Source organism: Choloepus didactylus, chromosome 7 (assembly GCF_015220235.1).
Source record: "Choloepus didactylus isolate mChoDid1 chromosome 7, mChoDid1.pri, whole genome shotgun sequence".
NCBI lineage: Eukaryota > Metazoa > Chordata > Mammalia > Pilosa > Megalonychidae > Choloepus > Choloepus didactylus.
Window position 1 is genome coordinate 81,575,087 of NC_051313.1, and position 18,207 is coordinate 81,593,293.

General features: G+C 30.4%; 1 protein-coding gene across 47 annotated transcripts in view; it reads right to left on the reverse strand.

Moving 5' to 3' along the window:
- RIMS1 (regulating synaptic membrane exocytosis 1) overlaps nt 1–18,207 on the reverse strand; it is a 567,640-nt gene that overhangs the window by 137,826 nt on the left and 411,607 nt on the right. For 36 of the 47 annotated variants that reach the window (XM_037842364.1, XM_037842314.1, XM_037842363.1 and 33 more), the window contains 2 exons: nt 11,046–11,158; nt 5,399–5,565 (listed from right to left, as the gene is read on the reverse strand). The exons of 10 other annotated variants lie outside the window; for them this stretch is intronic. In XM_037842364.1, coding sequence (XP_037698292.1) covers nt 5,399–5,565; nt 11,046–11,158 — 280 coding nt within the window. Of the gene's footprint in view, nt 1–5,398; nt 5,566–11,045; nt 11,159–18,207 lie in introns of those variants that run through there. One more of the 47 variants, XR_005217800.1, reaches the window with a different exon arrangement.

Here is an 18,207-nt window from a genome sequence, read left to right on the forward strand (position 1 = left end):
AAAGAACTTAACCAGTAAAAGTGTCTTGTGCCAAGAGCTCTGTAACTTGCTATTCTCAAGACTGTTTCCTTACCTTCACAGGTCAAGCAGTATTTTAATTATGTTATGAATATGTCATGATATAATAATTCAGACATATGGTACGAGTAGTCACATGGTATACTGATTAGTATGGTACATCAAAAATTTTTTCACCAAAAATGCAGTATCTTTTTATAATGCACATGACATATTCATTCCACTTCTTTACAGCTTTACTCTCTTCACAGAAAACAACAGTGGCAGTGGCTTTTAAAACTAAGAAGAAGCTATGAAAGAAGACACTAAAGAGCACTAAAATCTCTTTATCAGATCATCAATATCCAATAACTTTCACTGTGCTCAGATTCATCTTCTCCCTTGTCCTTTAACTTACATAATATTTTCCTTTCTTTTTAGTCCTTTTGTAGATCTCAATAGACTTTGATTTTTTTCCATAGTTACATGCAGTTATGCAAAATTAAGTGTGAATGGACCAAATAAAAAAGGAAAAAAATCCCTCTGGCTCACTCTTGATAACACTTGATGCCAGTAAGCGTAACACTTACTAAGCACATAAAATGAAAGCTTTATATTTTGAGCTATTAATATAATAAAGATCTTGCAGTTTAGAGCATATGCTATCTCACACACACACACACACACACACACACACACACACACACACACACACACACACACAAAATCCAAAGACTTAAAATAAAAGCAAAAAACTTCTACCCTGTATTCTTTCACTGAATTAAAGAACTATTGTAAAATAAGGGGGATTTGAAATTACTTTCTGTAAGTTTTCAAACTGTTAAGATTTATTTTCAGAACATCTTACCCTATGCATTTACCTTCTATCAAAATTTAAAATAACAAAATATTTAAAATAAAGTTTTAAAATAAAGTTTTAAAAACTTTAATATCTCTCCTCCAGATTATGAATCTAGAAAACATGGATAATTGCTTTTGAAAATATGCCTTCAAACGGGGATGATAAAAGATACCAACTATTTGTTATCATATTTGTTCTTCAAATTTTGTTTATTAAAATCTACCTAGTTGTTCATAAAAAAACATGGTAGAGGCAGGAGAACATATGTTATTGAATGCTGTTGGAAAATTGTTGGGTTTGTCAAAGATTCTAAGATTGTGTAACATCTGAGAGCAATTATAGGATTATGCTGGCATTTGCTTTAAAAGCTTGATTTTGTATAGAACATCTGAAATTTGTCTGCCTGGAAAGAAATAGATATACAATAAAGTTGAAAAAAAGTTCAGAGCTTATACTGCAGGATTTCAGTTCCTTTTGGGGATGAATATCTTCATTAGACAAAAAAAAATTAGACAAAAGAGAAGTCAGGAACCCAATGCATTATTTCTAGTTTCTAATATATGTGCATTTTAATCCTCAATTATGCCCCTCTAGTAAGATATACTTTCAAATTTTGTATTAGGATGGGAAAACACTGGGGAATATTTAAGCCAAAATTAAATTCAAATTGTAAGGCACATGTGAAACAAATCTGAAAAATGAGACAACCTCAAATCTTTATCAATGCTTATGATTTTGAAATATTAAATGTTGATTTTTGTATTGTGAGAATCATCTTAGCAACTGTTTAGAGGAAGTATATGAATAGTTTTTAATCCATGACAACAATTTTTGAGAATAACTTTTAAATCATTAGATCTAACATTATTATAGCAAAAGGTTTTTTACCCTAATACAAATGTTATAGTGTGTTTTCTTTTTCTACTATAGCTCCCCTGCATATTTAAACTTTGAAAACATGAGACATGTTTTAACCTATTTCAGATGAACTATTCAATCAATTCAGAGGAAAAACAGCTCAATTACTTTAAACTGGGATGCCTGCATGGATGATTGCATCCAGGGAAAAAGACTTCTTTTTTTTTCTTTTTTTTTTTTTTTAACACAGGCAGAAGTGCCATCTGATTTTGCCAGTAGTAATTCTGAGAGTAAATATATTTATTGTATAATAACTACCTCAAATACAAATGATTCAGGATATGGCCCTAGAATCCATAGCACATCGAAAATGATCATTTAGAGTTACCATCCAAATGTATTTATACTTTTCAACTTGCACACATCTTGTAAGTGCTTAATTTTATTTGTCCTCAACTAGGCTTTTTGAAGCTAATTTTATAGATTTTTTCCTTATAGGTGGATTATCTATAACAGATTTAAGAACTCTGCAAAATATTACTAGATGTCTCTATGATAAAAGCAGAATCAAATAAGTTTGATGTTTATTGAATTAAACAAAGTTAAACAAGTTGTTTCAATAGAGAATGTCTTAAAACTTTAAATACATTCATGCGGGCTATGAATCCTTAACAGGAGAATGTAGTAAGTAATGTTTGGAAAACCCTTTTGTATAAATTATACAAAAGCCTGTGTAATCCACTGCTTTCAGATGTACTTATTTTCATAGTTCATCAGGTATTGGATAGAGGAAATCAAAACCATACATGGTATTTTAAGTGCTTACACATCATGGTTTTATAAGATAAGTCATGTCATATGTTTTCTTCAAATCTTTTTATTGACTTCCAGAATAAAGTTCATTTAAAGCAATGTATAATAAAAAATATCTGTGTCACAGGATGATTTGAGCTAAGGCATTTATAGGAAACCAGAATGTAAAAAGAGGTTTTAAATTCTTAAATCTCCTAGGTATGTGGCCAATGTATTATACATTAATGTTGTCTTGGAAAATATTCAAGTCCTTAAACATGATAGTATCTCAAAAATTTGCTGCTACTTTTGACATACAAATATATTCTACGATCACAATGGATCAGCCTTATTCATCTTTTAACTATGAACTGAAATAAACAGAAGAGTAAAACATATGCAGATACTAGTTACTAAAGACAAGAAATTAAAAACATTAATTTATTGAAAACAAGAGTTCCTCACACTGTTAGCTGTGAAAGCAGGGAATATTTAAGGATCAAGGGCCTGTAACACTCATTCCCTATCAGTGACACACAGCATTTTGATGTTTTTATATTGAAGTCATTTTTCTATTGATGTCATTTTGGTTTTTTCCTTCCAAATACTCCTCTGTCAGGTGTTTACTACAGACTCGATAATGGAAGAAAATAAATTTCTTTGTGTTTGTGTGCATGTGTGCAAATGTGCATATGAGGATAGGGAGAAGAATGGGTGTAGGAAGAAGAATATATATGAAGTGTTAACTTCTCAGAAGAGATCTCTCCTTTCCCATATCTCCTTTTCTCTACTTCTCTTAAGTATTCTAAGAAGACCGAATGTGTGCCATATAAGGAGAATCACTGATCTAAAGTCTAGACTATCAGGAAAGCAGCAATTCCATATTAGCTTAAGGGGAAGACTTGTTCAGCCATTAGCTTTAGAATCTAAATGTACATAATATATTTACAAAAAAATTAACTCTGAGCGCAAATGGGTTCTGAACTACAGAGAATGGAAAAGGAAGCTGAAACCAGACATGCCTATAGTAATTTGATTTGTCATCCAAAAATTCTGCATCCTTTTCAGGTCTGTGCCCCCTTCCCTGACCATCTTTACTAAAGAAGAAAAGTAATATGAAGGCAAGAAGTTCCCTATCTTTTGCTTCTAGTTATGATATCACTATAATTAGTGTTGGCTTATTATTGTGGCATTTTCTCCACAAAGTAATACCAGTCCTAAACTATTACCATGCGCTTTCCTCCAGTCCTCTATAGTACAAAAACATAGTCCCTTGGGTTGAGCTACCTAAAGTTTCTCTGTTTTTGCTTTCGTCCTCAAAACTTACATAATCAAATTTTTCCTGAATATAAATTTTTGAGGAACCCTATAGTCTTGGAAGAGTATTCTTGAATATTCAAAAGAATAAACAATGGATCCACACGTTACTCTACACAACTGGTTAGTAATATGAAGTCTACTACTAGTAGCACTTTAGAGCCTAGGACTCAAGGAAGTCTTTATGTGTGTGGCTTTATAATGAACACACATAAAAATTACTTCCAGATTTTATGGTTTTACAATCATCTACTAAATTATTTTTAGTGCTTAAAAGTAAAAAAGTCTTTAAGTCCTGTTTATGTACATTCATTTGTTAAACTGAATAGTGTTGAACCATAATCCTATTAATAATATTTCAATAAAAAGGAATCTATTCGAATAATTTTTGCCCATTGACCCTATGCAACTCAATATGGTTATGCTTTTTGCTTTTCTAACTTTTTCTTAAATTTTAAAGAAATTAATATTCTGTTAAGACCAGATAGTGAGAATGTTAGAAGTAGAGATAAACTATGCTCTAGTATACCTTTATCAGTTGAAATTTCTCATGTAGATTATTAAAGTATAAAATTGTTAATTAACAGAAAGATGAATATTCTCCATTTGCTTCAACAGACAAGCTGTGTGCAAGGGAACAATACAGGAAAAAAGGAATATGCCAAATTTTAGTGTACATCATCAAAATCTATGAGAATATCAGGCTTTCAGGGTATTAGGAAGGTAATTGTTTCTATTTTGAACATTTATAATATTGGACCTCTCCTCAACTCCAATATTCCTTCAGTGAAACTTTTATTTACGGAACCTGGTAAAGGAAATAATACAAAATATGTTTTGTCAACAAGTCAGATTTACTTAAGACAAGACTTGTTATTTCTGATGTCTTTTTCCCTTCAGCAGGTATTTGCATTGTAAAGGATGTAACACTACTGATTGGTGATTTAAACAAACCATGCATATTTCTTACAACTTATATAATGTAAACGAGAGCCATGTATTATGATGTCATACCTACAAACCCTACCCCGTCTGAAAGCAGAACAACTGCTATGGAATTAAAGAGGTTGGCAAACTACAGCCTTTAGGGCAAATATGGCTTGCTGCCTGTTTTGGTAAATAGAGTTTTAGTGGAATACAGCCACGTTCATTTGTTTATGTAGCTTTTGTGCTACAATGGTAGAACTGAGTAGTTCCAACAGAGACTGTATGGCCTACAAAGTCTGAAATATTTATTATCTGGCTCCTTAGAGAAGAAGCTTTCTGACCCTGGACTAAAGGATGTTTTATGGATTTAATCATACTATAAGAAACTCCTGCAAATGTGACTTTGAACAATCTCTAAAACGATAAATATGGTTACAAGCTATAACTGATAGTAGATAGTACCAGTCTATTGGTGATACTACTTAACAGTCAATAAATGTTCAACCCATTCTAGTCCCAGTTATTTTAATAAAATGTTTCTATTACTTGATCTAAACTGTATTCTAGAAAGAATATTCAGGAAGGCAGTTGTGTTTTTATACTAAGGATAAAAATCCGGTTTATATAACGGTATTGCCAACTCACCTGATTCTACCCCTGGGGCGCTCAGATTGCTCTGACATAAAGCTTGTGCTGCTGAGGCGTGAGGCACTGCTGGTTCGGGAAATGGCGGACACATCACTGACATCACTATCTGATGATTTGGCAGAGACGTTATCACAGCTTCTGTACTGATCTTTATGTATGTTATACTAAAGATTAAAAACAAGAAAGTGAGAACTCCATCATCAGATCATGGGAAAAAGAGACATACATGGTGAGGTTCATGACTACTTAGCCCACACCAAACAGAAGTGTACCTTTGTGAAAGTAGGTGTGGAATCTAAAATAATCCTTTTCAAGCACTAACATATTATATGATTCCCAGTGTAAGGATTCTACATACTTTAAATGGTAAGAAATGGTTTACAAAGTCTGAATTATAAATTAAACACAAAAACCAAATGTTTGGATGGAAAATCCATTTAATTAATTACTTGCACATACTTACAACTTCAAAATTGCATTATTTGTTTTCTAAAACATGAGTTTCTTTTTCCTTGCTTTTGCTTTCATTATTGCCTATTTTATTCACCTTCCATTCTACCCATGGTATGGACTGCTTCCATCTTTCTATATTTGATTCTTACTAAAGCTATTCAATTTTCCTAAACACTTTCCCTATTCTAAGACTTCATATCTTTCAAACTGCTTCAAAAATATATCCCTTCACAAAAAAGGGCTGATATTAAAGCTGAGGGGTTGTGCCAAATATGAGTAAAGCAAGAGACTCAAAGATAAGACTTCACCTTTATATTACGGTTTCACTAGAAATTTTCAGATTTAAAAGCAAAAAATATGATTCTTATTAAAATTATAGTATTCACTATATCTTGTATTTAAATGCTTTTAAATTTGTCTCTAGAATTAATTCCCTAAGATTTAGGACTTATCAAGTGAAAGATTAAAATGTGTAAAGTTGTCAAAACAGTTAATTTATTCTCCTTTCCACTGTCATACTGTAACAGAACATGCAGTGGGCAGCTTTATATATACTTATATATGATTGTTTTTATATATGTTATAATTATTAAGGATATATAATTTATACATAATTTTAAATACCTAATAAATGACTGATTCTCTTATATTAGGTACCAGGATATAAGATAATATAACTTATATAAAACAAAAGAACACACAACTTAACACTTGGGTATTTAAGTTTCTTCCCAAGCAATTTAATTTTAGATGCATGAGTAATAAAAGTGTGGAGATATGACATGTTCATTAAACCTGTAGAAAAGTAATCCATGCTGCGTATCAGAGGAGTTTTAAAGAATCTGAATGGACTCTATTTCTAAAAAAAATTGTATAAATAATTGTCTTGCCAAAGTAGATTAAATAAAACTGATACTAAAACCTGGATCTAAATGTACAAAAAGAAGAAGTAAAAGACAAAAATACGTTTAAAATAATGCTAGAGAAGAGATTCACATTTTATTTTATAATCCACAATTTAAGTGCAGATAGGCTTAAAACATTTAAATGTTAGTTTTAATTCTTCGCCTCTCATGTGTTATGTGTTAGTGAAAGAATTACACATCAGGCATGCAAACAATTGCCAACTTATAGAATATCTATACATTTATCTTCCCAAAGGTTCTTTTCAAAATTGTGTGATTTGTTTTAGAAAGCCATATACTGAACTGTAACCTAAAAGGAAATTCATGTGTTATTTTGTTCAGGATGATCTATTTATGCACCTTCATGTTTGATCTAAAATTAATGTGAGTTAAAATAATGCATTCAAAGCAATGTAATAAAATGTAGTTTAACAGCAAATTTTTCATATCTGATAGCATGATCCTGACTGACATGATTCATTTCAGAACCGTTTTTTTTTTTACTCACAGAGTAGATGTAAAAACTTAATCTGCTCATGGAGTAGAACCTGAATTTAACTTTGTTGCTGGGATACAATTATAACTCCTATATTACTGGTTTTTGAAATTATTGTGCTAAAAGAGATGTGCTATATAATTATGTATAATGTTTTCAAATGTGATGAAATGATAGGTTGTCTGAGAGCATATGAAAAATAGGAATTTAATGCTGTAAAAGAATTTGTCCAGTTGTAGGAGATTTCCTGGCATTGTGTTGACATCCCGCACAAATGCTGCCCTTATTTGGTAATACCAACAATAAGCAGTGTAGACTACAGCTTAAAGAAATGTGCATGCACACGGCAATATATCTCCAACCTAAGAAATCTTCCCTTTCTATAAGTCATCTCTTTCTCAACCTTTTGTAGCTAGACCTTTGAAATTTCAGCAAAGAGACAAAGAAGGAATTTTAAAAGACTGCATGTCATATTAAATTTTTCTACACTGGGGTAAAGAACAAGCGATCATTCTGACATGAGATCACATTTTTCTTCGCATTGGTTATTTGAAGAAAATGAAAGACTTTCAAATTCACTTTTTACAACTACATTTACTTTTTCCAAAATCTGCTAAAAATTTAAAGAATCACTTTGACTTCACATCAAGCATGACTGACTAAACTTACTTTTTTACCAATTAAATATTTTAATTAAAATATATTAATTATATTTTGAGGAACGTAATACACTTAAGAGGAATTTATACTAATAACTACAGCAGGGAAATAAGTCATTGATGTGAGGGAGTCTAATTAAGGGGCTGCTATTTTTAGAAGTCAGTAATAATAAATACCCTGCAGCTACCTACAAAACCTATCACTTCAGTCTTGGTTGCTGTCCCTGGGTTAGAGAAACATAAGCTCTCTTTAAAATGTGAGGGCCTAAATGCAAATTTACGCTCCAGTGATGAATTTCACTCCTTCATCTAGATATGCAACTGTGTAACATCAATGGAAAAAAAAGCCTGGGGCCACATTTCAAGGATACAAAAGCAGTTTTGCTCTGTTTCAAAAGCAAAGACAGTGTTAATTACTTACTCAAGGTGAATGTTAGGGTCATTTAACATTTTGTAAAGAGGTAAGAGGTTTCAAAAAGCATCTCAGGAATTTCACTATATTCCTGTCATAATTCTCAGCCACAAAGACAGTCCAGTTCTACTGATGTTTCCTTACAAGTATTTTGAAAATGGCTAACTAATTTCAAATTTGGCAGGTCTTTCAACAAAGGTGTTTTGCTTCGCCCAAAATGTCAAATGGATTAAGGCACTGAACAAGAGACAGTAAAAAAATGAAGTTCAAAAATTTAATCTATGACATACTGGCTCTTAACTGTAGAAACGAAATAGATTTTTATAAAGTAAATTATAAAAGCTTGGTGTAAAAAGATAAAAAATGAAAAAAAATTTCTCTAGTATGCAATACAGGTTTTAAATCAACTGATATGGCTGCTGGAAATTATTTAAAAATTCTATTGTAAGCATTCTAATAGGAATTGTAATATTCTAATAGGAAAATTAGGATTGTGGAGACTTTTATCTTTTATTTGACATAAAAATAAAAACGAACTAATCATTAGTGTTATTTTATCTTATATATTTTCCTATATTCTCATAAGTTTATAAAGTTACTATATCTTTCATTTCCCATTTGATTTACATTACAATTTATAATAATTTTATTTAAAAATAAAACAGCATTAATTTATGCAGTAAGAGCAATAGTAATATATTCGAATGTAACGGATCTTTTAAATAAATGTTTTAATGCAAGTTGAGAGAGACAGAAAGATGGAGCATGTGCAAAGGAGGAAAAAAGGATAGAATATGCTAATTTAATTGTATGCAAATTCAAAGTCATATGAGAACCTCCAAATTAAACTGGAGTCATATGAGCATTTCAGTGATATAAGAAGCAGAGTAGAATGGTGCCTAAGTCCCAAATGAGGGGTTCTAAGGTTCATCACTCCACAGAGAAGTCTTACTATTCCTGGTAAATCACCTTGTTTCTTCTGGGGCCCATTTTTACATTTTGCTAAATAAGGGAGCTGGAGTAGAAATAAGGAGCTTGAGGTGTTTTCAAGTTCCAAATTTCTATGGGCCACAGAATTTGGAATTTTCCAAAACAAATAAACCTACTTTTGCTTTAATATATGACTGTAAGTATTAGTGGTTCTTTAGACATCTAGAGCACTTCATTTTGTGGATTTTTTGGATTGACTCATTAGAGACTTACTTCAGAATAATCCAGAAAGACTTTCAGTATTTCACCCCAGTTCTTTACTTACCTCTTCCTTGCTTCCCATACTAGCTCTCCCTCTCCTTGCTACTCTATTTCATCTCATCTTTTGACATAATGCTAAGAAATCGATGACATATTTCCAGTTTAATAAAGCACTTCCAGTTCAAAAGACCTTTTGAAATAACTACTTCCAATTGGGAGAAAAAAACTAAATTACCCTGGCCTTTTAATTCTCACTGCATTTGTAATAAAAGAAAACAAAATTGATGGATATCCATAAAGACAGACAAATAGGCTGATGAAGTGAAAATACCATAAAGAATAAGCTGCAGAGAAGATAGATGGACCTGGAATCACCAACTCTATGGATCATCATGATATTTTGATTACTATTGTATTTATTTATATTTTTGCTTTATTGATTTCACTTTTTAAAAAGTTGTTTCAGATTCTTAGGAAATTGAGCCTCACTGAAACACACTGACCTCTGGCGTTGTCTCAGTTGGAAACCCATCTGACCTAATGTGGAAAGTAATAGATTTTGTCCAACACACATGACCCTATGATAGTATCAGTAGTAATTCATCATATTTGGTTCTGATTTTCTGTATTAGTCTATGATGAATATATGGCTATACAGCGAACCACTTCCATTACTGCAAAATAAGTATGTTTTTCTAGGTTCATATTTCAAGATTTCAAACTAACAGTATTGATTTAGTGTAGTTCTTGTTTAATTTTGAATTTAGGGTTCTTACTTCCAAAAAAGGTTTCTTAACATCAAATTATAACAAAGTTTCACCTGTAATGGTTGCTGACAATTTTGTAGTACTCTAAAAACAGATATTTAAATAAATCAATATATGTAAAATTACTTCACGAAATATATAATTCTATGCATCTTTTAATTAAAATTATTAGATATTAGTTAGAAGTTTATACATTGCTCAGTGTTCCCTTAGAAAATAATGTAATATTTAAATATAAATTAAATGCTCAATCAGCACTTGAAAATGTGTGGATTTCAGTTTCTAAAAGTTTGAAATCAGTTACTTTTTTCTTACTAAAGAAAGATCAATAAGAAATCTCATCAAATGATTTCTGACATTTACTAACACATCTTAATAGTCAATACGAACCTAAAATATATCTATTACTTAAGACTATATCTGTCTTAATATTTAAATACAATATTTGAATAATATTCCAGCAAAGAATGGTCTCATACATATTGGTTATTTGTGTGAATTTGGCTTTAATTTAAAGTATTTCATGTAATTTAATATTTAGAAAAATACTAAATTCATTAATAAATATTTTAATAAACAGAATTATGTCTTGTGAAAAATATCAAGAGAGGGGTTTTATGGGCTTTGGTAGGAATAAGATGCAAGATTATCCTTTGAAAGATAACATCTCTTATATAATTTTGGTGATGACTAGTCCTGCCTGGTACACACATTGTACATTTCTAAGGGAGAAACTACTGTGTGGATACTACTAGTTTTACCTTAGAATATTGCTCGCGATCAAGTTCTTGACTAGAACCAGACCCTGTTGTCTGCTTAAATCGATGCACTTTCATTTTCATCTGTCTTGTTCGCTCCTCCACTACTAAGCTTGCTGTAAAAACACAATGGAAGCCTATTAAAACACTTGAAGCACCTTTTACGAATTGAATGGTTTAAGATTTCAATGCTTTTGGTATGATTCAATTAAATGAAATTTAGAAATTAAGACATGATTAATAAATTAAATGAAAAGCAGAATATACAATACTAACAACTGTTAATCTAATGATGAACATGATTCAAATCACACAGAATGGGGAACACAAATGTTAGTAACAGAAGATAAATATACTATTTCGTCATTTACTAAATTTTCAATTCTGTTTAGAAATGATAACCTGAAAACAAATTTAATTGTGAAAATATGTTTTCTATTTAATCAACAGGCTGTTGCATGTACATATATAGAAAAAACAAATATACATACTTAACACATCACACATATATGCACATGCTTACGTGCATGCACGCACCCACTTAAAATCCTCTACTAACAGTAGGCAACTAAAAACTGTTTTAATTGATAAGTGCCTACTTTTCTGTGGAATTCCTTATTAAATCATTATTTTCTACCAATATGTTTTCATGAATATTTGCCAGTCCTAAAAATTGATTTACTAAAAGAAAGGTTTATTTCCTGTTTCTGATGGCTATGCTTGAAACAGATACATAAAATTCCTAAGTCTTGAAAATATGACTGAAAACTTCTGTGTTTATTTTATAATATGCAAAAAAATTTATTCCATTCAAGATTTTATTATTCTCTTAAGTGGCAAATGTGACCCTTTTAAGGGCATGAATTGTGACCTTCAAAAAAAGCATGATTTTAAAAAAAAATTGGAACCCATCATAAGAAACTTAGCTTCAAGATATGCCTTTTTCATTTTTATAAATGAAGAAAGAAACAAAATTAAGGGAACAGCTGTGTACAGTATTAACTTTTCAAAAGCTTGTACCTGTGTTGTATGAGGACTAAGTATTTTTACAACTTATCTTTTGCCAGTTTCCCAGACTACTCAACCTTAGTAACAAGCACTAAAATTTATTTTATAAGTTGTATATATATACACACTTATTTTATAACTTGATATATATATATATATACATACCAGGAAAACAACTTTTTGCCAAGAAGCCCTAATGTATTAAAGGTTAATGGGAATGTTAATATACCTGATTGAATTGACTGCTGATTTCATTTCTTAATTCCAACAAGTAGGTATGATTTATAAAGGTACTAGTGGACAAATTTTTCAATTGCGACAATTAAACTTAGCCCATCATCCTTGATAAAACACACTGACACCCAAATTAAGAATTAAGCAAATATTAATTCTGTATGTTCAGGTTCAGACTAATAGCCCAAGAAAAGTATTTAGTTTGAAATTTGTAGCTATGTATTTTAATTATATCTCAATAATCAAATTATTAAATGTTTAGCTTTGTTTAAATTCAGTAAATTGGAAGACAATATCAACCCCTAACCTTACAGTCATATGAAATAAGTAATGACACAAACTTGGTTTGAAACTGTTGACTTCAGAGACAGTCAATGGTAACTATTATTACGATTAGAGGATGGTTCAATGAAGAATTTGAGAAAAGCAGTTCAGGAATTTTTTAATTACCTGATGGTATATAAAGATTCATAATGAACAGTGTAAAACACTTAAGAGTAATTAGCAATAGAGACAAATTTATTTAAAAATGCAAGTTATATTTATAAGAAGTCATATGCAATATAAGAAAATGGGCAAATATCTGTCCTCTGCTTTCTGCCAATGGAATGTAGGGTACATCCCTGGGTACAGGCTCAGTCATCTGCTTTGAACTTTTAGGAAGTCAAATTAACTGTAATCAGCTGGACTCTGTACTTAAAGATTAAAGCAATTCAAAGCAACCTCAATTTGTAATATAAACAGATTTAGATGACATTAGGATAACTACTCTCGGCAAGTAATATTAATTTTTAAACAAAATTTTTGACAGCAATTAGACCACAGCTTTGTAACCTTCACTTTCAATATCTTATAATTACTAGGGCAGACAATTACTTAAGACACTGGAAATATTATTTCCCAAGAGATTCTTTCTTGAAGCAGTCTAAAACAATTGCCATGATTTAATGGACAACCCACATAGGGTTACTTGGCTTATGATATGGCTGGATTTAAAACTTCATTTTGCAGAACTCCAAACTAAGTCATAAGAAGATAGTGGTTGCCCAACTAAACCAAATCTTCAAAACGGTGTTCAAGGATTTCACTTATACCTTTCAAAAATGAGTAATTTCTTTATTACCTTTATTCCTAAAGAAGTTAAAAGTGACATCTTTAATTTGTCAGAAAAATATTATCTTCAAATACATACTTGGACTCAAAATCAAGAGTGGGCCTCCTTGTCTCTCCAACAACAGTGTAACTGCCATCTATGCCATCTCATTGCTTGATTCCAAGAAGAACCAAAGCAAAATGCAAATAACTTATCACTTATTGCACATATTTTTTAGTATTTCTCATTACTTCCTGACGATATGTATATTATTGCATATTCTGAAATAGTTGTATACAAGTTATCATTTTTCAGTTTTTTTCATAAATATCAATGAAAAACCTTTAGTGTGAATTAGGAAGTTCTTTAACTTTGCTTGTTTTGCATATTAATTTTCAACCTACATTATGGAATCAAGTGTCATTATTTGCGGATTATAGGTGTGTCAATCTAAATATTAAGACAAGTCTATGGATGAATATAGATATTTATCAGAAATTTGAATCAGAAAATATGATTCCATTAAATTTACATGATTTCTAAAGAGAATAATACTTAGCAATGATTAAAGGTGAATTCAATCATTGGAATATAATCATCTGTTGAGTATTTCAACATAAGTAAAATTAACCACAGCCAAGAAAGCTCAGAAACATTACTTTGAAAAGAATGATTACTGATCATTGTTGAAACATTTTACATGATTTTATCAATTTTAATGCCAATAGCAAAATTAAAAAACAAAAAATATTCAGTTCTCCCACAAACCCTAGCATTAAATTCACATTTTAGTAACATTCTGAATTTTGATAACATTGTAAAGTAACACAATCATTAAAATGCCAGTTTTCATTCCTTTATGAAAAGATTAGAACTTTTAGGTTTTTACTTTGAATAAATTTCATAATGGTCATGTACTAGCGAGTTAAGTAACAACTCTCATTTTCTACAACAAATAAAATTGACATACTGTTTTATTTAGTCTTTTAATGAAAATTTATCTTACATATGACACAGTCAAAAGATATGGACGTTTACTACAGACTGTATTTCTACCTATAAATGTAGACAGTATCATAGCATATTAAACACTTAATCTCTCTTTGTTCCTAAAATATAATTAATACTGGAATTTTATAAAACCTTTTTTTTAGGTTGGAGTTTTTCACTATACTTTTTACAAGCTGAAGGATGTATTTTACGTGTTTAATAAATTGTGTTTTAAAAGCACGCATTAATGTATAAAAATATTCATGGACTATGATCCTTTTTATTTAGATCAATTTTATTCTACAAAAATTGCTACTTCCAAACTGGCATTTTTATCAGATGAATCTACATATGTCAATAATCAACTCAATATTACAATTAAGAAAGAAAAAAACTGCAACTCATTTTTAGGGGCTAAATTAAAACAATACTTGTAAAATTCTTGTATTCTGAAAAAGAAGCACTCTGATTGGAGTATGCAGGGTGAGAAGAGCAAATATAAAGCAAATATAATTTACAAGTACTGTAATTTATTACAATTTTCTAATGGAAAGTTTTAGATATTATAAAAAAAAAAATTCAGATGAAAAAGTTACTTCCCTTTCATGTCACACACTTTGCTAAAATTTCCTAATCTAGCATTGTGGACGATCTTTGATAAGTCTACCAACACGCTGAAATTGCTTGCAAATATGTGTGTGTACCAATATCCATTTTTCTAGATCCCTCTCATAAGATTATTAAAGAGAACTTCGATCTAAAAAAAAAAAAAGGCTATTTAATAAATCTTCCCTAGCCTATCATTGAAAAAATTCTATAAATCGCTTCCTCCAAGGAGAATGTGATTTCCTGGGGAACTCTGTTCACTTAACAGACACTTGCAACTTGCTTAAAAATACTGACAATATCAGAGTTATGTTTAGTTTAGGATCATTATAAACATGAAGCTTTGTAAAGACAATTTTAAAAGATTATTCATGAATTAACATTCACATTAAAATGTATTTTTGCTCTGATTTTCAAATTCCTTAAGTCTTTCACATTTCTCCCATGCATCTAGAAATTAACATGAATTTGAAATACTAAATGCCTGTATTTTTAGTCAAAAAATAACCCATATTAATAATCTGCTAAAACTTTCAATATTTTTCAAATGTTCTTGGTGAAATATGGCTGTAAAGAAGGATAGGGATAAAAAAATATTTAATTCTGAAAGAAACTAAAATATAAAGATTATAATCATTTTATTTTTTAACAACTTTAGCTCGTACATGTGCCAAAGGTGATATATAATAATATCTGGACAAGATCAGTTAGCTTGTCTGGTTAACTAGGGTGTGCCACTGCACTTCATGAACAGAAAAACTGGTGCCATTGCTTGCTGGTTGTTCAGCAGTACAATGAGAGTTCTGTGTTAGTGGAGCCGCCTCCTTGATCCCATGCATCTCTCAGAAAGGGCAATGGTAAATGAGTGTAAATCTGGAAGCTGTTGGGTAGAATGAAGTATATGAATGAAACATGAAACATCTACAATGCTTCAGTTATTGACAGGAGTGAAAATCACTTCCTCGAGGAAATAACTTCACTGGTAGTAGAAACTCAAATATAAGAAACAATATTAATATGGAAGACCAAGATTAAAGTAATGAAAGATGAAACTATTTAGCCAACTAATTGAGTCTGTAATCATTATAAACTGTATAAAGTCTGAACAGGAAGACAAGATAACTTATTTTATAAACTAGATCTTTAAAAATATTCTCAACAAACTGATATTTTAAATTAAAAAAAAAACAGTACTTAGAAAAAGAAAATTATATAGAGATTCAGTATTCATAATCCTTTGTTAAATTCCACGTTGTCTGTTGCTGAGATATTGGAATAGCTAGAAGGAAAGAACTGAAACGGTGGAACTGTAACCCACAGCATTCTTTGAAATTTGATCTATAGCTACTTGTTAAATTGTAATTTATAAGTTATCACCCTTTTGTATATATGATATATCTCACAATAAAGATATATCTGAAACTATGGCACTGTAACTTATAACATTTTTGGAAATTTCCTATACAACTACTTGTTAAATTGTACTTTGAGAGTTATTATCTTTTTGCATATATATCTCACAATAAGGAAATAACTGAAACTGTGGAACTGTAACCCATAACATTCTTTGAAATTTGCTCTCTAACTACTTGTTAAACTGCATTTAGAAAGTTATCACTTCTACGTATATATGTTCTATTCCACAATTAAAAAAAGTCAAAAAAGAAAAGTTGAAAACAAAGTAAAAGGCAAAGAGATCTAGGAAAATGTAAGCAAAATTAAAGCAGAAGTAGCAATATTAAAAACAGATGAAAGTTAAGATTAAATAATAAACAGGGAGGGGTATTATGAAATGATAAAAGTCACTGAGAAAAAGAGATAAAGTCATAAATCTATAGTCACCTAAAAACGTAAGAGCTAAATATACAAAGCAAAAATTATTACAATAGGATACCAGGTGGAGATGGAGGTGGGGAATGGGGAGTTAATGCTTAATGGGGATAGAATTTCTGTTTGGGGTGAGGGAAAAGTTTTGGTAACGGATGGTGGTGATGGTAGCACAACATTGTGAATGTAATTAACATCACTGAACTATATACTTGAAAGTGGTTAAAATGGGAAATGTTATATTGTATATGTTACCACAATAAAAATTTTCTAAAAATGTCAGGCAATAAAGACATGTCTAGGAAGAAATCTGAGAGGCAGGACCTCTGTGGTTAAATAATAACACTTCATGGAGAGTTCTTTGTAAAAGACCAAACGAATGAAGAAATAAATAATATTCCTAGCTTGGAAAAAAAAAAAAACAAAACAGTAGTATTCTCAGAGGAATATACTATCCTATAATACTATACTACATACTATAATACTATACTGTACTATACTATACTATACTAATTTTCAGAGGAATAAGCATTAAGGTGGATAAATATTCTCCATCCACCTGGGAGAAATGTGGCAAAATGGAAAGAAGCCAGGGCTGGGAATCATTAGGCACAGATTTTAGTCCTAGTGTCACCACCATTCATCAGTTCATCAATGTGTGACGTTGATGAATTCTTTTTACTTCTCCCCATCATGGAGTTTTTATTTGTAAAGTGAAGAGATTGCTCAGAGTAACTTCTAGCTATCATATTCTATTATTCTGTATTATTTCAAGATGGTATAGGTAATTTGATATAACTTTCACATTTGTAAAATATGGAAAACTACAGTAATTTTCTCTCTTGCTTTACTACCTAATTTCCAACATTTAAAAATTTGCTAATTTACCGAAACTATAGCTCTCAAAGAAAAAAACCATCAGTTGTGTTTTACATCACTATTTTCTATCATTTTTTTAATGAAAATAAAAAAAGGTATTCTTTTCATATTCATCCTTATTTCTGGAGTTATACAAGTATAGTAACAAGTTTGGTATAATACTTATCCACTCTCCATCCTCCCCATTCCTACAGACTATAAATACAGAGAGATTAAACTTTTAAAATATTTTGACTATATAGGAGCACTTAAATTCTGGGTCATTTTCCTAGAATAAAGATGTATTTCAACTTGCAAGTGTAGAAATGTTCCACGTTATTTCCCTTTACATCGTGTATTATTCTCTTTGATGTTGAGAATTATCTTATAATAATACAAATGATAGAAGAAAACATCTATCCAACATTAGAAACATAAAATGCAAGAAGTAAATAATACATGTTAAATGAAAATATCACATTGCCTTTAAGAACTTTTAAAGAAAATAACACGTATTTTGGTATAGATAATTAAAATGGAATATTGGTA